Source organism: Terrapene carolina, unplaced genomic scaffold (genome assembly GCF_002925995.2).
Source record: "Terrapene carolina triunguis isolate 2854851 unplaced genomic scaffold, T_m_triunguis-2.0 Scaffold229, whole genome shotgun sequence".
NCBI lineage: Eukaryota > Metazoa > Chordata > Testudines > Emydidae > Terrapene > Terrapene triunguis.
In genome coordinates, this window is record NW_020664580.1 from 2,721,153 (window position 1) to 2,740,977 (window position 19,825).

The 19,825-nt window shown below is 46.0% G+C and overlaps 1 protein-coding gene across 1 annotated transcript in view; it reads left to right on the forward strand.

The window, feature by feature from the left end:
- Nucleotides 1–19,825, forward strand: part of STX17 (syntaxin 17) — a 68,840-nt gene that overhangs the window by 9,996 nt on the left and 39,019 nt on the right. The window contains exon 3 of the mRNA XM_024193605.3: nucleotides 272–337. Within this exon, the coding sequence (XP_024049373.2) occupies nucleotides 272–337 (66 nt within the window). The remainder of the gene's footprint in view (nucleotides 1–271; nucleotides 338–19,825) is intronic.

Below are 19,825 nucleotides of genomic sequence, written 5' to 3' on the forward strand. Positions count from 1 at the left end.
CTGTCCATTAATGGAAATATACTGTAACATTACCAGAACTCTATTATGTCTATTTGTTGTTGAGAACTAATACAAGGTCTCTGGTTATGTTAGGATGAATGAAAATATAGTGAACCAAATTAATCCCTTGTGAAGATCCATTTACTTCCCTGGCTTTGTACCAGGAAGAGTTTGGCCCCTTTATTACTGTAAACTACAGAAATTTAAAATAATTATTGAGTGATAAAGTTTCTTTTCTAGCAATTATATGGAGTATTTTTTCTTTATGTAGTATCAGAGATGCAGACTGTGGGACAGATTACATGAAGAGCACATCAATGCAGGACGTACTGTTCAGGTAAGGATATTAAAGTGGCTATGTGAAATTAATGGGATTACATGGCTTTTTATCTAGTGCTAGATGGGATGGGGAGGGATTTTGATAGGGATTAATATTTTATAGGCACCTGTTACTGTTTTACTTTAAAGTAGGGTTACCCAAAATGTGGCCTGAGGGGCAAATATAGCCATAGGTTTTCTCTCCTTGTAAGTGCAGAAAGAGAACAAAGATGGTCATGTACAGTGTTTATTGCTAGCAAACTCAAACCACAAAATGTTTCTATTCATCTAACAAGGTACAAATGCAAGTAAATTTTGTGGTTTTGTGCCCTTATTTTTGATTTTTAAATACTGTGTGTATGCATGCAAATCTGCAGCTGTGTGTGACTCTTAGCACCTGACAAATTATTAATGCAGTCTTGTGTGTTGCAGAGTTTGAACACTGGGTTATCTTATATTATAAATGTAATTAGAACATAGCAATTGTTATAATGGAACAGACGTGGGCTCAGCTTTCCAACGTAAATAGACGTACATAGATCATCTACATTGGATGTTCAGATCTGCTCTTAGATGCGTAAATACCCATTTTGCTTGCATAGGTGTCAAAGGGTCTAATCATGCATTGTGATTCAATAGCATGGACTCCTGTGCCTATATGGAGGTCAATTAACTTCATGCACAGTCAACCTTAACTTGGCCCTATGTGGAATGTGATGAAAGTTTAAAAAAACAACAACCCACATCTCCTAGATACAGAACAATACTAAGTAATATATATGCCAGAGAGTAGCATCCATCCAGCTAATAACCCATCATCCAAGGAGCTTCATTGATAGAAATGTCTACTAAGAACATATTAAAGTTCACATTTCTAATACACCTCTACCCCGATATAATGCGGCCTGATATAACACAAATTCAGATATTACGTGGTAAAGCAGTGCTCCGGGTGGGCGGGGCTGTGCACTCCGGTGGATCAAAGCAAGTTCGATATAACGCGGTTTCACCTATAACACGGTAAGATTTTTTGGCTCCTGAGGACAGTGTTCTATCGAGGTAGAGGTGTACTACAAACAAACCTTACCTTAAAATGGGTTATTGTCCCTTATGAAAAATAAAAAGAGATTAAAACCCAGAGTCAGAAGTAAAAGTTAATCACAAAGGAACAATGGCCTCAAACAAAGGGCAGAGTTAAGGTTGTGTGGGTGTCATCTTGAGTCCATGGCTGAGTAGGTTTGGTTTGCAAGTGATGGAAGGTATATGATTGTCTGTGGGCAGAGATGTGAGAGGTGATATATGTAGAAATGTAGTTTTATTCTGTGTTTCCAGGTTCTGGGAGGTTTGAGTTTGGCATTATTATGTTTTGCATGACGTGTTTCTGATGTTTGAAGATGAAATAACAGCACGTGGTTCTTTGTATACTCCGAAGTTTCTTCTGAAGGTGGCTGCAGAATCAGACCCTTAGAACAACAGTTAGAATAATATTGTAACCTAGGTTCCTGCCAAGTGGACACCTATTTAGCCACAACTGAGTTAAAATTGTGCTGTTTATAGATAGTTGAACAGTGATGGTAGATAGGGCTTTACGTGGAGTTCTAATTTTATCGATATCACTCTGTTACAGTTTTAGCAAGATGACGTCTACCAGTTGTAGACTCAGAAATGCCACCTGTATTAATAAAATGTGAAATATATTTAAAGATAAAACCTGTAATACAAAGGAGTTTTTTATACTGTATCTGCGACTATGTAATGTTGGAGCTGAGCAGAAGGGGTACCATTTTCTCTTAAAGCTAACCCAGTGTCCTTACTTTTTTATTTAATTCTTTTATGCTTTCATGTTTTGATGCTGAAAGGATAAGTTATGCATTAAACTGATATACAGTCTGATATTAACAGCCCAGAATAAGTATTTGGATCCATGCAAGCAAAGAATAGACTAGGACTTTGTTTTAATTAAATAGTTAGGAGTCTGGAGTACTTGATAATAAATTATATGACATGTAGAATGTGTTTGCTGTAAGCTGTTTAAATGTTTACCAACGGACTTGTGTTCTGTTTGTTTGCAAAGAAATCAGATTAATTATTTTGATACCAAATGTTCTCTGCAGCACACACTTTGCTCTCAGAATTAGATGTTGTAAAAATACATTAGGAATCCCTAAGTCAATATTGACCCAAGGCATCCGCCACAGGTTTTAGACAAATATATGCACAGCCACTCTACATTTAATCCATGTACGCATAATTAGCCATTTTTCTGAATTTTCAGTTTACACAGAATAATTACTTTTATTGTACTTTAAAGCTGGACAAAAGTATAATAGAAGTATAGGCAAGTATAAATGTATACCTCTTACTCCTGGTAAACCGAATGAGATATTAAAAAACAGTTTTAAAAGAAAATTTCACCAATGGGTGAAAGATTTGGGGAAATATTATTTTGCAGAAAATTATGCCATTCCTTTCAGAACATTAAGAAGGTAGCTCTTGCATACAGTGTCCTCAATTTCTGAAATAGTTTTGATAGATTTTTTTCCCCTTTCTAATGTACTGTCACAGGGCATGCCTGCCCTGTAGTGCCCCCTGTTGACTCAGTGTTGTGCTGTGTGCCCTCCCTGCCATAATTTTGCTTTATTTGAACTGGGGCTCAGCCCTCTGGCTGGGTCATTTTGAGTTCAGTTCCCTTTCAGGGTAACAAGTACAAACAAAAGTCCCAACCAATGCAAAGTACTTTCTCTCCACTTGGTCTCCTATTTAACTCACCCTGACTCCCAGGCTCTTGCCCTAGAGTCCCCTCAGTCTCCTGCAGACCCTCATTCAGGGCCTTCTACAGGAGCCTACCAACTTTCTGTGGTTCCACTCTCTTCATACTGAGTTCTCATCCCTTTTAAAGAAATCACCCAGCTGATCAAGTCCAGTTTGGGGGATGGGGGTAGGAGGGAAGGAATAGTAGCTAATCTGGAGTAGATGTGACTGAGCCCAACTACCCCTTAAGGGTCAGTCAACCATGTGACACACATCCTAGTCACTCTGTAGAGCTACAGGGGCAACACACATGTAATAACTTGGTAAATTTTACTGAGGAGTTTGCCCCGAACAGATCATTAATAGTCTATCATAAGCTTTAAGAGGACTCGAAAGGAACAGTACACCAGCCCAGCGAGGTGTTATTACAACAGATAAATGAATGCTCCCAGTTGGAGGTAAAACATATTACCACTATCATAGAGTATGTAAGTTGTTGAATAAAAAGGAAAAAATGCCAAGGATGCCCTGTCTAGCTCCAGTCCATTTCCAACCTAGACTTGCACAACAGGAAAGTCCTGCTTAGTGAACATGTGCAAAAGAGAGAGCCTATTTTGAACAGTATACCAAATAGTTCTGGGATATGCTGTCCTTAAAATGCAATTCTAATCAGAAAACTAACTTGAAAATTTTTGTTTAATGCTTTTTCATTCATAAACTGAACACACCTGAGTTGCAAATCATGAGTGAAAGATTTTTTTTTCTAGCTGTCAGCCCTGCGAACTCAAACTGTGCTCTTTGTTTCTCATATATCTTCTTCCACAGTAATAAAGACTCTATAGGACAAATTATTCACTCTGTTATACCTTTGCAGTGCCTTTGTCTTCAAATGGAGTTTACATTATTCTTCAGTTGGGTTATACAGGTCAGGTACATTTTTTTGGCTCCAGACCAATGGGGGCGGCGGGAAGCGGTGGCCAGCACATCCCTCGCCCCGCACCGCTTCCCGCAGCCCCCATTTGCCTGGGATGGTGAACCGCGGCCAGAGGGAGCCGCGATCGGCCGAACCTGCAGAGTTGGCAGGTAAACAAACCGGCCCGGCCTGCCAGGGGGCTTACCTTGGCGGGCCGCGGGCCACAGGTTGCCCATCCCTGGTGTAGGTTAAAATACACCCCTCTCATCTGGCTCTTCAACAGGTAAATTCCACCAGATTAGACTCCCTTAGACTCTGTGGGCCAAATTCCAAGGTGGTATATAAGGGCACGTCTACGCTGGCAAAGTTACAGCACCAGCAGTTACAGCTTTGCTCACAGAGCGCTGAAGGGAAACCGCTGTTGTGTGTTCACACTGTCAGCTGCCTGCACAATAGCGTGTTCACACTTGTGGCACTTGGAGCGCTATTCGGAGCGGTGCACTCTGTGCAGCTATCCCACAGAACACCTCTTTCTCTTCTGCCGTGGGACTTGTGGGAAGGTGGAGGGGGTTGCGGGGCATCCTGGGTCCTGTCTCAATAACCCGCGATGCATTGCTTCGCATCCCAGAAATCCTTGTGCTTCCATCTGCATTTGGCGCCATCTTTCAATGGTTTGTGTACTGCGCGCCATGCCTCTTCAGGTTGAAGGAATGGATCCCGAACTACTGACCAGTATGCTGCTCGCTCTGACTAACATGTCACAAGTGACAATGGAGTTATTCCTTAAACTACAAAGGCAAGAGGAGTGCGACATTGATCTTGCCTCGCATAGTAGCTACGACATGAGATTGCTTGTGGTGTTCACTGAGGTGCTGATCACAGTGGAATGCCCCTTTTGGGCTTGGGAAACAAGCACTGAGTGGGGGTATCACATCGTGATGCACGTCTGGAATGATGAGCAGTGGCTGCAGAACTTTCGGATGAGAAAAGCCACATTCATGGGACTGTGTGATGAGCTCGCCCCAGTCCTGTGGCGCAAGGACATGAGAATCATAGACTTTAAGGTCAGAAGGGACCATTATGATTGTCTAGTCTGATCTCCTGCACAACGCAGGCCACAGAATCTCATCCACCCACTCCTTTATCAAACCCCTAACCTATGTCTGAGCTACTGAAGTCCTCAAATAGTGCTTTAAAGACTTCAAGGTGCAGAGAATCCTCCAGCAAGTGACCCGTGCCCCACGCTGCAGAGGAAAGCAAAAATCCCCCAGGGCCTCTGCCAATCTGCCCTGGAGGAAAATTCCTTCTGACCCCAAATATGGCGATCAGCTAAACCCTGAGCATGTGGACAAGACTCACCAGCCAGACACCCAGGAAAGAATTCTCTGTAGTAACTCAGATCCCACCCCATCTAACAACCCATCACAGGCCATTGGGCATATTTACCACTAATAGTCAAAGATCAATTAATTGCCAAAATTAGGCTATGCCATCATACCATCCCTTCCATAAACTTATCAAGCTTAGTCTTGAAGCCAGATATGTCTTTTGCCTCCACTGCTCCCCTTGGAAGGCTGTTCCAGAACTTCATTCCTCTGATAGTTAGAAACCTTCATCTAATTTCAAGTCTAAACTTCCTGATGGCCAGTTTATATCCATTTGTTCTTGTGTCCACATTGGTACTGAGCTTAAATAATTCCTCTCCCTCCCTGGTATTTATCCCTCTGATATATTTATAAAGAGCAATCATATCTCCCTTCAGCCTTCTTTTGGTTAGGCTAAACAAGCCAAGCTCTTTGAGTCTCCTTTCATAAGACAGGTTTTCCATTCCTTGGACCATTCTAGTAGCCCTTCTCTGTACCTGTTCCAGTTTGAATTCATCCTTCTTAAACATGGGAGACCAGAACTGCACACAGTATTCCAGATGAGGTCTCACCAGTGCCTTGTGTAACGGTACTAACACTTACTTATCTCTACTGGAAATACCTCGCCTGATGCATCCCAAGACTGCATTAGCTTTTTTCATAGCCATATCACATTGGAGTCTCATAGTCATTCTGTGATCAACCAATACTCCGAGGTCCTTCTCCTCCTCTGTTACTTCCAACTGATGCGTTCTCAGCTTATAAGAAAAGTTCTTGTTATTAATCCCTAAATGCATGACCTTGCACTTTTCACTATTAAATTTCATCCTATTACTATTACTCCAGTTACAAGGTCATCCAGATCTTCCTGTATGATATCCCGGTCCTTCTCTGTATTGGCAATACCTCCCAGCTTTGTGTCATCTGCAAACTTTATTAGTACATGCCCACTTTTTGTGCCAAGGTCAATAATAAAAAGATTAAATAAGATTGGTCCCAAAACTGATCCCTGAGGAAATCCACTAGTAACCTCCCTCCAGCCTGACAGTTCACCTTTCAGTATGACCCGTTGTTGTCTCCCCTTTAACCAGTTCCTTATCCATCTTTCAGTTTTCATATTGATCCCCATCTTTTCCAATTTAGCTAATAATTCCCCATGTGGAATCATATCAAATGCCTTACTGAAATCGAGGTAAATTAGATCCACAGCGTTTCCTTTGTCTAAGAAATCTGTTACCTTCTCAAAGAAGGAGATCAGGTTCGTTTGGCATGATCTATCTTTTGTAAAACCATGTTGTATTTTGTCCCAATTGCCATTGACCTCAATGTCCTTAACTACTTTCTCCTTCAAAATTTTTTTCCAAGACCTTGCATACTACAGATGTTAAACTAACAGGCCTGTAGTTATCCGGATCACCTTTTTTCCCCTTTCTTAAAAATAGGAACTATGTTAGCAATTCTCCAGTCATACGGTACAACCCCTGAGTTTACAGATTCATTAAAAATTCTTGCTAATGGGCTTGCAATTTCATGTGCCAGTTCCTTTAATATTCTTGGATGAAGATTATCTGGGCCCCCCGATTTAGTCCCATTAAGCTGTTCGAGTTTGGCTTCTACCTTGGATGTGGTAATATTTACCTCCATATCCTCATTCCCATTTGTCATCCTACCATTATCCCTAAGCTCCTCATTAGCCTCATTAGAGACTGAGGCAAAGTATTTGTTTAGATATTGGGCCATGCCTAGATTATCCTTAACCTCCACTCCATCCTCAGTGTTTAGCGGTCCCACTTCTTCTTTCTTTGTTTTCTTCTTATTTATATGGCTATAGAACTTTTTACTATTGGTTTTAATTCCCTTTGCAAGGTCCAACTCTACATTGTTTTTGGCCTTTCTCACTTTATCCCTACATGTTCTGACCTCAGTAAGGTAGCTTTCCTTGCTGATCACTCCCATCTTCCACTCCTTGTAGGCTTTCTGCTTTTACTTAATCACCACTCTGAAATGCTTGCTCATCCAGCTTGGTCTACAACTCCTGCCTATGATTTTTTTCCCCCTTTCTTGGGATGCAGGCCTCTGATAGTTTCTGCAACTTTGACTTGAAGTAATCCCAGGCCTCCTCCGCCTTTAGATCCACAAGTTCTTCAGTCCAATCCACTTCCCTAACTAATTTCCTTAAATTTTTAAAGTTAGCCCTTTTGAAATCAAAAACCCTAGTCACAGATCTAGTTTTGTTTATCCTTCCATTTAGTTTGAACCGAATTAGCTCATGATCGCTCAAACCAAGGTTGTCCCCTACAACCATTTCTTTTATGAGGTCCTCACTACTCACCAAAACCAAATCTAAAATGGCATCCCCTCTTGTTGGTTCAGCAACTACTAGGTGAAGGAATCCATCAGCTATCGCATCCAGGAAAATCTGAGCCTTATTATTATTACTAGCACTTGTCCTCCAGTCTATATCTGGGAAGTTAAAGTCTCCCATGATCACACAATTCCCATTAGTATTTACTTCATTAAAAACGTTAAAGAGGTCTCTATCCATATCCAAATCGGATCCCGGTGGTCTATAGCACACCCCAAGCACTATCCCAGAGGAGACTCTAGTAGCTTTCTTCCCCAATGTGATTTTTGCCCAGGCAGACTCTGTCTTATCCATTCCATCACTTCTTTACGCAATTAGGCACAGACATTCTACTGCCAGTATCACCTATTAGCCTGGTATCTACACTATCCTTCCTCCTTATGTCCATTCTCCTACCCACAGCTGTATCCTTTCTTACTTCATTTTCTTCCCTCTCATTGTTAAAATCCGGCGTGGAGATTACCTGGACATCTCCCAACCATCTCTCCCAAATTCCTAGTTTAAAGCTCTCTCAATCAGTTGTGCCAGCCTCCATCCTAGAAGTCTATTTCCCTCCCTACTCAGGTGAAGTCCATCCCGAGAGAACACTCCTCTGTCCATGAATGCCTCCCAGTGGCCATACATCCCAAAGCCCTCCTTATAGCACCATTGCCTGAGCCATCTGTTGATCATCATAATCTTGTCAGACCTTTGTTGCCCTTCTCTAGGAACAGGCAGAATCCCACTGAAGATCACCTGAGCCTCGATTTCCTTTAGCGTCTTCCCCAGCCTGGCATAGTCTCCCTTGATACGTTCCAGCGAGAATCTAGCTGTATCATTTGTTCCCACATGAAGGACAATCAGTGGATTCTTTCCTGCTCCCATTAGGATCCTCTTCAGCCTCAGGTCCACATCCTGTATCTTAGCACCTGGCAGACAGCACACCCGTCTGTTCTCTGGACCAGCTCTGGTTACAGGCCTGTCTATCCTTCTCAGTAAGGAGTCTCCAGTCATGTAGACCTGCCTTTTTCTAGTGATGGTGCGATTCTCCGGTCTGTCCCCTGTTCCCTCTGGCTGCAAGTCCTCTCGATTCTTATTCTCCCTTGCAATCCTCCGCAACCCATCCCATATCCTCCTGGGGCTCATATTTGGTGGTGTTATCTCCATTGACTCTTCCCCTCTTCCTATAGGACTAGCTGCTCTTCTCTTCTTCCTTGCCCTATCACGTTCAGTGACCACCTGCTGTGCCCCTTCTTCATTTTCCAACTCCGCAAACCTGTTCCTGAGCTCTATTTCTCCTTCACTAGCCCGTCTTTTCCTCTGCCTGGTTCTCTTAGTCACATGCTTCCACTGTCCACTTTCCTCACCCAGCAGTCTCCCCTCAGAGTTCTTTGGTCCTGCTTCCATCTGCAAGTCTGAGCTTTTCCCTTCAGCCTCTTCATGTCTTTGCTCCATCATCTGCTCGAACCCCCTTCTAAACTCAACCAGAGTTTCCACCTGCATCTCCAATCCTTGGATCTTTTCTTCCATCAGCTCTATCGGGCAGCACTTCATGCAGATGAAACTTTTTTCAGGTATCCCCTCCAGGATCATGTACATGCCGCAGCTTCCACATCCAGTCATCTTCATTGTGTCTTCCACTGCTTGGGTCACTACCACTGCTGCCTCTGTATCTGTCATAGCCTTCCCACCTAAATCCTGTAAGTCCGGGAAACACAAACCAAACCAAAACACCACCACCCACAGCAAAACAAACCCCCAATGAGCACCAAAACACTGCCAGACCACCACACACTCCCTTCACTAGCCTGTCTGTTCCTCTGCCTGCCTCTCCTAGACTTCCCCCCAAACTCCTCCAACAGAATTCCCACTCAAACTCCCCTGTTTACAGCTCTGTTTGCTGGCTCCTGTGCCGCTGCAGCTGTCTGAATGAGAGCTGCCCCGTCGCTGGAGAAGCGTGTGGTGATTGCACTGTGGAAGCTGGCTACTCCAGACTGCTACCGATCGGTTGCTAACCAGTTTGGAGTGGGAAAGTCGACTGTTGGAGTCGTGTTGATGGCAGTGTGCAGGGCCATTAATCGCATCCTGCTCCGAAAGATCTTGACTCTGGGCAATGTGTGTGACTTTGTGGATGGCTTTGCACAAATGGGCTTCCCTAACTGCAGAGGGGAGATAGATGCCACACATATTCCAATTCTGGCACTAGACCACCTTTCCACTCTGTACATTAATCGCAAGGAGTATTTCTCAATGGTTCTCCAGGCGCTTGTGGATCACCGTGGGCATTTCACAGACATTAACTCAGGCTGGTATGGAAAGGTGCATGATGCACACATCTTTCGGAACACTGGCCTGTTCAGAAAGCTGCAAGCTGGGACTTTCTTCCCAGACCCGAAGGTCCCCATAGGGGAAGTCAGAATGCCTATTGTGATCCTGGGAGACCCCACCTACCCATTAATGCCGTGGCTTATGAAGCCATACAATGGGCAACTTGACAGCAGCAGGGAGCGGTTCAACAACAGGCTGAGCAAGTGTAGAATGACTGTTGAGTGTGCTTTTGGCCATTTAAAAGCCCACTGGCGATGCCTGTATGGGAAGCTGGACCTGGGTGATGACAATATTCTATGCTTATAGCCGCGGTCTGTATGCTCCATGATATTTGTGAAGGGAACTGTGAAAGCTTCACTCAGGGCTGGACCGCAGAGGCTCAGCGCTTGGAGGCTGAGTTTGAACAGCCAGAGACCAGGGCTATTAGAGGGGCACAGCATGGGGCCATAAGGATCAGGGATGCCTTGAGGCAGCAATTTGAAGCTGAAAGCCACCAGTATTTGTTGCTCTGCTCGGGATTGCAGTGCTTGTAATGGTAAGAGGTGATTGGTGCACATGATGTAATATGTGGGTTTAACATAATTGTATGTTGCTTTGCAGTGCTCTTTTTGCTTTCAATTAATAGAATAAAGATCACTTTCAAATCAACACAATTCTTTTATTAAAAGACAACAGCCAGTGGAGAGAGTCAAATGAAAAAATACATCAGCAGGGAGGGGGATGGGTGATGGGAAGGATTGGGGGAATGGAAGGTCTCAAGAGGAGGAGGGGTCCCCGGATAGCTACAGATTTGTGTATGTCCAGGGATCATATCCAACCTTCTCCTTTGGAGTACAATGCAGCGGGTGCTGTACTTCAGCAGGGCCAAACTGCAGAGGGACGGGTGTTGAGTGCAGTGGGTAGTGGGAGTCCGCAGTGCTGGACAGTGAGGAGGGAGGAGTGCAATGCTGCAGGTATAGACTGGAGCCAGGAGGTTAATAAGAGTGTGCTGGCGGTGTCTGGGGGGCGCATGGGAAAGAGTTTTGCAATAGCGGCTGCAGGGGAGGGCAGGCACGGAGCTGCTCGGTTTGCAGTGCTAATATCGCCTGGAGCATGTCCACTTGGCGTTCCATAACATTTAAGAGCCGCTCCGTGGCTTCATTCTGGCGTGCTGCATTCTCCTTTTGGTCCCTCTTCTCGCTGTTTCGCCATTCCTTCAATTCCTGTTTCTTGGCGGCAGAGTGCATCATAACGTCACGCAGAAACTCCTCCTTAATTCTTCTTGACCGCTTTCTAATTCTGCGCAGCCGTTCAGCCGGCGATAACAAAGAGGGAGGCTGGGCTCCGAAGGTCATCTCTGTGAAGTTTAAACACAACATTTTACAGAAGCAGTATTGTTTGCAACACAGACAACACTGATTCAGTGATTTAAAACACAGCCAGTACTCTCACACCTGTCACTAACTGGCTGACCCCAGGCAAGCACATATGAGCCACAAGACCCCCAAAATGGTGAGTAGCCTCAGGGGCAGGGTAAATCACTCTTCCCTGACCCTGCTGTACACTGGGCACATGCTCTGGGGGAGAGTCAACACTATGGGGGGCCTGATAATCATTCCTGTTCCCACACTTTCCAGAGGATGGGATCATTATGGAAGGTATCTGAGGGAGATTCCCGTGAAGTGAGGGAGTCAGTCAACAGCCTGTTCCGCCGCTCAGACTAGCCCTGAAGTGGGAGACAAGCCTGCTTTCTGCAACCCTCCTGTCCTCCTACACCCAACAACTGACTTCAGCAATTCCCAAAATCAGATCCACTTACCAGGGGCCTCCTCTCCTCTTTGCGCTTTGCCAACATCCGACAGCTGTGACTGGCTAGCCTCCTCCGGGGTAGAAAAGAGCTCTTGGCTGCGTGCATCTCTGATCTCCGAGTCATCCTCTGCCTCTGGGTCCCCCTCCACATCCTCGTCCAAGATTTCCTCCTCCTGACTTGGTCCACTCTCAACTGACACGCACGCCAACGAAGTATCCACAAGGGCCTTCGCAGTGTAGGTGGGGTCGCCGCCGAGTCTCGCGTCCAGCTCCAGGTGAGGTCTCAGCAGTGCCTTATATAATGGTACTAACACTTCCCCCATCTCTACTAGAAATACCTCGCCTGATGCATCCTAGGGTTGCATTAGCCTTTTTCATGGCTGCATCACATTGGCAGCTCATAGTCATCCTGTGATCAACCAGTACACCCAGTGTGTTTGATATTATATTTGAAGTTAAAGAATATAATAAACTGGAGAGAAGAGAAAAAGGGGAAGGGCTATGGGGAGGATCAGTGACAATTACAGGGGGCATAATGAGGCAGGGGGAAGTAGTTGATGGCATTAAGACTAGTGTAGACTATTGGCAGTAGAGTTGCTGGGTGCCCTGGGATATCTAGTGCTGTAGTGAAGGCTGTGATGCCAGACAGGCTAAGTATCCATAGGGTCTGACAGCAGTGGTGGTGCCTTATGTCTCTGGAGGCCTTTGAGGGAGCTTTGGAGCTCTACTTCTAGGATACCTGGAAGAAGCAGTTGGTGGGGGCTTTGTGGAAGCCTACACTAGAACCTGATGCCTTTGAATTGATTCCCTTTATGTCCTTCCCTTTGAGTAGTCACTAATGAATAGCTTAGCATAGGAACTGTGGATGTGACATGTTGCCAGGATGAATCCAGGGCTGTTAGCATGTAAATGGTGTTGTGCAAAGTGATATTTATATGTTTGTTAATATCACTTTTCACAGCCTCCCAGCTCTAAAGGCAGCGTTGCAGCCAGCAGCAGCGCAGAAGTAAGGGTAGCAATGGAGCACTAGTAAGTCTGTTGTGAAAAGTGATATTAACAAACATACAGATCTCACACCTTCTTGTCAACTGTCTGAAATGGGCCATCTTGATTATCACTACAAATTTTTTTTCTCCTGCTGATAATAGCTCATCTTAATTAATTAGCCTCTTAGAGTTGGTATGGCAACTTCCACCTTTTCATGTTCTCTGCATGTATATATATCTTCTTACTGTATGTTCCATTCTATACATCCGATGAAGTGGGCTGTAGCCCACAAAAGCTTATGCTCAAATAAATTTATTAGTCTGTAAGGTGCCTCAAGTACCCCTGTTCTTTTTTTAGAAGTACACCTCTACCCCGATATAACGCGACCCGATGTAACGCGGGTTCTCATACAAGGCAGTAAAGCTCTGACACGCTGCTCTGAGCAGCGTGTTAAGGGTGCCGAGCCTGGCCGGGGCCGAGGGGTTCAATAAGGGGCAGAGGGTCTCGGGGGTGGTCAGGGGCTTCCCCCCCAGGGTCTGGGGGCAGGAGCTGTGGGAAGGCACTTTTGGGGGCCCCGCAGTCCGAGTGTCCCGGAAGATTAGCGGGGGGCTGGGAGCAGCCCGCTCTGCTTCCCTCGCCCCGGCCCCAGCCGTGTCGCTCGGAGGAGGGGGTTTGGGGGAGGGGATCCCCCCCGCACTCACCAGCAGCGGCGGAAGCGGAGCAGCCCGGCCCCAGCCAGCTCCCAGCCGCAGCGCTCCGCTTCCTGCCGCAGGTGAGTACGGGGGGCGTCCTTTACCCAACCTCCCCGCACTCACCTGCGGCAGGAAGCAGAACATCGTGGCTGGGAGGTGATAGAGTGGAGCAGGCTGGGACCGGGCTGCTCCGCTTCCCGCCGCTGCTGGTGAGTGCCTGTCAGGGGGCAGCGGGGGGGCGGGGGTGGGGTGGATAGGGAGCAGTCAGGGGACAGGGGGGATGGGTAGGGAGTGGGGTCCTGGGGGTGATTAGGGATGGGGGTCTCTGGAGGGGGTGGTCAGGGAACAAGGAATGGGCGGGCCAAAGCAAGTTTGATTTGTTGCCCCCACAGTCCTCCCCTAGCACTGCCCCTGCCTGTGTGTCTGACTTAAATTATAAATTACTTTTTTTGCCAGTCTCAGTGCTCTGATTGGTCTGCCGTTTAATGCAGCTCTTCAACTGCTGAACAATCAAGCCCTCAAATGTTGTCTAAGTCCTACCTTTTTAGTCTCAAGACAACAAACCTGCACGCACGATACTACAATCCACAGAGTCAAATTTTCATGAAAGGGGCGATGATACAAATATATATTTTATTTAGGAATAATGATCGCTGCATTATACGTTTACAGTACTTTTTGAACTAAACATACTACATTGTGACAGAAATGTGTGTGTAATTTTCTAAAATGCTAGATTTAAATTATATATTTTATAGCAATTGCTCTGTTTCATGCATGTACTCGTGACCCCCACATAAAAACCTCGTGCCCCCCCTTAGGGGTCACGACCCCCCAGTTTGAGAATCCCTGTGCTAGACACCATAGGACGTGTACAAGAGAGAGCCCCTCTCCTTAAACACTTAGAAGCTGCAGAGCTGGGAAGGTGTATGTAAAAATTTAATATTTTTCAATATTTAACAATAGTTATCTCTCTGTGTCTTGTTCATGAAGGGTCATATCCTCTGCCCATTGTCTGTCCTGAGTAATGGGGTCAGGTGTTGGGCATGTGTGAGAAGCCATTCTGTGGAGACTACTTCAGTAGGCCAAAGTAGCCAATGTTGGACCTTTTCTCCACCCCACCACATACAGCTGTCCCATGCCCCAGCCCCTCCTGCTTCTGTATGCTGCCACATATGATACTTCACCCTTACCCACTTTCTGCATCCTCCTGCAATGGAACTGCATCCGTTGTGTTGCAAAGAGTCTGTCTGTCTGATCAAGGAGAAGTGGATTTGCCTCAGCTGAACAGTGAAGCCAGTGCTGGCTGCATCATTAAAATTGGTGTCTATTCCAGTGTTTACATAATCTTTTATCAACTCTAACAAGGTTAGTTCTTTGTTCTAAAACACTCAGGCAGGTCCTTTCCGTTCATTAATAACACACAGGAGTTTAGTAAATATGAGCCTGGCACTAATTGCAACTTTTGGTAGCCTTAGCAGAGAAAACAAGAATCGAATGGTCCTGGAGGCTGAACTATGTTTTTGGCCCAAGGGGAAAACTCTTTAGGCAGGAAGTATCTTTAGTTCTGAAATTGTACAGTACCAAGCAAATACTGTAGATAACTAGAGGACTCAGTTAATTAAATCTGTCAATCCAAAACACCTTTCACTAGCATTAAATACACTCATCTTTTTTTCATATGCTATATATATAAAACAACATTTTTAAATTTCTGGTCTGAAACCCATGACATCTTTTCCTTTTAGTACAAGATAGGGAATTATGAACAAAAGCAGGAAATTATTTTGTACTTTAAGTTTCATGATCAGCAACTTTCCTTTGCTCAGCTGGCAAGCTTTTGTGTGTCTTCCTCTTGATTTGAACACAGGAATTTTGATAGTTCACAGCTGACACGTATCATGTGATTCTCTAGGACTATACTTTTCCCATTCATTCTTTGTCACGCAGACCCCAAAAAGAGTATACCTCCTTGATAGTTGGTTGGTATCTCTCACATAATCCATTTAGATGGCTACTCCCTGTTCATCTGTGTCTTCTCTGATGACCTTCGCCCTCACCCCCCAACCAGAGTCTTTACACACATAAGAAAACATACATCACAGGCAGTAAGGGCCACCTGTAAATAGTGTGAATAGAGTAAATAGTAAAGTGACAGGAAAGGTAATTCACACATAGACCAAACAAGAAAAATATAAAAAATTACCAAGAAAAAAAAGTTTAAAAATTGTGAATTTTAAAATTAAATGCATAAGAGCAAGAAACAAGGAAATCATATAATCAGTAATATCCATATAACAGTCTGTACCAAATATTTACTTGTATTCTTGCCCATAATTGCTTTTCACAAAAAAACCCCCAAATCCCACCACATATTCTAGTATCTTAATTGTCCTGGATCATCTAAAGTTTTTCATTGTTGTTAGTATGTCATATCTAGGTTGCATTATGTTTCCCTACAATCCAAACAGGATGTAAATATTTCTGAATTGGCGGTTGCAGTCCTTAAAAGTCTCATGAAGGGACACTCCAGAAGTAAATAGCACAGGGTATGTGTCTTTGAATGAGGAACCAGGCCCCAATTGTACAAATTCTTATCCTTGTGAATAATCCCATTTCAGTCAGTGGAACCACTCGTGATTAAAATTATGCAGGTGCCAAGGTGTTTGTAGGATAGGGTTGCCAGCTTTCTAATTTCATAAAATCAAACACCCTAGCCCCGCCCCTTCCCCGAGGCCCTGACCTCCTGCTCACCTCATTTCCCCTCCCTCAGATTGAGGCAGGAGGTTGGGGTGGGGCGGGGATGAGGGGTACAGGAGGGGGCTCCAGGTTAAGGCAGGGGGTTGAGGTATGGGAGAGGGAGAGGGTGAGGGCTCTAGGCTGGAGGTGCTGGCTCTGGGGTGGGGCTGGGGATGAGGGGTACAGGAGGTGGCTCCAGGCTGGGGGTTGGGGCTGAGGGATTTGGAGTGCGGGAGGGGACTGTGGGTTGAGGCAGGGAGTTGGGGTGCAGGAGGAGGTGAGGACTCTGGGGTGGGGCCGGGGATGAGGGGTTTAGGGTGTAGGAGGGGGCTCTGGGTTGGGGCAGGGAACCTGGCCAATGGGAGTGCGGAGCCGGTGCTCAGGGCAGGGGCAGCGCGCAGTGTCCCGTGGTCCCCCAACCTAGGAGCTGGACCTGCTGGCCACTTCCGGGGTGTGGCGCCAGGACAGGTAGGGAGTAGCCTGCCTTCGCCCCGCAGCACCGCTGACCGAACTTTTAATGGCCTGATTGGCGGTGCCGACCGGAGCCACCAGGGTCCCTTTTTGAGTGGGTGTTCCAGTTGAAAATCGGACATCTGGTCACCCTATTGCAGGATTTGGGACATAATGAGTAAGGCTATGTTTTAGTCATGGATATTTTTGGTAAAATTAATGGACAGGTCCCGGGCAGTAAACAAAAATTCACGGCCCGTGACCTGTCCATGACTTGTACTATATACCGCTGACTAAATCGGGAGGAGCGGGGGTGGCCTGGGAATGCCGTGGGTGCCGGGGGTGGGGGGGAGAGGCCTGGCACCAATGGTGAGCTGGAGCCGGTTCGCAAGAACCGGTTGTTAAATTTAGAAGCTGGTGTAGAACCGGTTGTAAAGGGGCCGGCGGGTGGGCAAACTCTGGTCCGCAGGCCACATTCGGCCCGCGGGACCGTCCTGTCTGGCCCGCCTGAGCTCCCAGCTGGGGAGGCTCCTCCGGCCCCTCCCCCGCTTCCTCCCCCCACAGAGCCCCAGCGTGCCGCGCCGCTGGCGCCAGCACTCTGGGCAGCTCTGCAGCTCCTGCCGCTTTGAGCAGCATGGTAAGGGGGCCAGGGCTGGGAGGAGGGGTTGGATAAGGGGCAGGGGGTGGGGGGAGGGGGGGGAGGTGCTGGGGGGGCGGTGAGGGGGGGGGGGAGGGGGGGGGGGGGGGGGGGTTGGGTAGGCGTGGGAGTTCCGGGGGTCTGTTGGGGTGGTGGTGGATGGGATCGGGGCAGTTAGGGGACAGGGAGTGGGGCGAGTTGGGTAGGGGGTGGGGTCCTGGGAGGCAGTTAGGGTGGGGGGTCTTGGGAGGGGGTGGTCAGGGGACAAGGAGTGGGGGGGTTGATGGGTTGCGAGTTCTGAGGGGGGCAGTCGGGGGCAGGAAGTGGGTTGGGGTTGGATGGTGGGGGGGCAGACAGGCACGTGGGGCTTGTACTCACCGCACAGTTCCCTACCGCAGTGGTCTCCAAAGTGGGGTGCGGAAGAGGATCCTTCGGGGTGCGCGGCAGGGGGAGCGCCGCTTTTTTCCCCCCTCCCTCGGCAGTTCTGCCGGGAGTCCAAGAGCCACCTGCCCCCGCCCTCTTTCCCTTCCCCTTCTCTCCCCCCCCCCCCCCCCGGGCAGTGTTTTTTTGTTTTTGTTTTTGCTTCAACAGTTCGGCCGGGAGCAGGGGGTGCATGCTCAAAATTTTTTTACTGATGGGGTGTGTGATCAAAAAAGTTTGGAGACCACTGCAGTAAGGAACCAGTTATTAGGATTTTGGGAGCTCATCACTGCCTGGCACCCCCACTGGTGCTGGGGGAGGCGGGCAGTGGCACGTGGCCCGGGACCCCCACTCGTGTTGGGGAGGGGGTTGGCGGGGCTGGCAGGCTCCCTACCTGGCTCCTTGCGACTCCCTGGAAGTGGCAACATGTCCCTCTCTCAGCTCCTAGCTCCACACACTGCCGCTGCCTACGCCCCAAGCGCCGGCTCCTCAGCTCCCATTGGCCAGGAAGACGTTACAAGAATGTTTCTACATTTTTTCTTTTACCTTGTCAGAATATTGTCAGTGTACGCCCTTTGCTATCAAAATAAAAGGAGGTACTGACCTATATTGTAATAACATCTAGACTTGAGTATTGTAACTCCCTACTCACTGAATTCTTGCTAAATCAGCATGTGAATTAGTTTAATCATCAGGTTATATTTCCTTCTCATCAAGATCAGGTCAGTATATTAACCTATTTTACAGTTATTATATTGTCTCTGATATGTTTTGGCTTTTGTGGAAAAGTCTAAATTTTCTATTCTCAGTGTTTTTGCAGTTCAAGATAAAATTAATTATGCTAGCTCTAGGATGGCATCTGTTTCATTGAAAGTTGACAATTCCTGTCTCTTGGAGAATCCTGGATAGATTTTAAGATTTTTCTTACGATTTGTAAGATCTCCATGAGTCTTTTATGTATCTTAGGCCAGGTCTACACTACCGCGGTAGTTCGACGGCTGGCAATCGAACTTCCGGGTTCGATTTATTGCGTCTGGTCTGGACGCGATAAATCGATCCCGGAAGTGCTCGCCGTCGACTGCGGTACTCCACCTCAGCGAGAGGAGTACCGCGGAGTCGACGGGGGAGCCTGCCTGCCGCGTGTGGACCGCGTCTGAACCGCGGTAAATTCGAACTAAGGTATGTTGACTTCAGCTACGTTATTCACGTAGCTGAAGTTGCGTACCTTAGATCGAATTGGGGTGTTAGTGTAGACCAGGCCTTAGCTTTGCTAAAACTATATTCTGTGTCATGCCCTTGATAATGATCAAAGAAATGGTTGCTTTTTGCATCATTTCAGTTGAAGACTTTTCGTTTTTGTGCATACTGTCTACCACTTGATAGAAATATTAGTTTTACAGAGTCTAAGAACAAACTAGAAGACTAAGGTTTTCTCTCTGCTCTTTGTTTTTATGATTGTTTTCCTTTTAATAAGGTAATAGCAAATCATCATGTTAAGATTTTTTTTGTGAATAGTGTTATGCTTTAGAGTGGATTTAGCTGCAGGAACTTAAATGTTAAAAACTAATTCAAAAGATTCCAGGTTCTGATAGGGCATACTTTAAATAGTATGTCCTGAAATTTAATTACTTTGTATAGATGTTTTCCCATTCCACTGTTGATGTTTTTAAGGATATTTTTAGAGGGGGGCAGGAGAAACAATGAAACTGACTATACACAAAGTACTGTCAAATGCATAACTGAAAAAAATAGAGCAATTTATATTCTGCAAGTTTCTTTTAGTTTTAGTAATCTTAGATATTACTTGTCAGCACAACATTTTAAGAGAAAAATGTGGCATTTTTCCAAATGACATGTTAACTCAATTTAAAATGTTTGGTACTCTGTAAAACAAAAGGGAAATTCACAGACAAAAACTTTGTTAAAAGAGAGTTTAGCTGAATTCCAATGAAAAACACTTTCATCCTTATGCCCCAAAACAGTATTACACTTTCTATTCAGGAAACATACACCTGCAAACCACTCATTCACCCTAAATGTTAGAAGGTCTGGAAATGAACAGTGAAAGGATCCAGTCATTTCCTTTTTGACAAA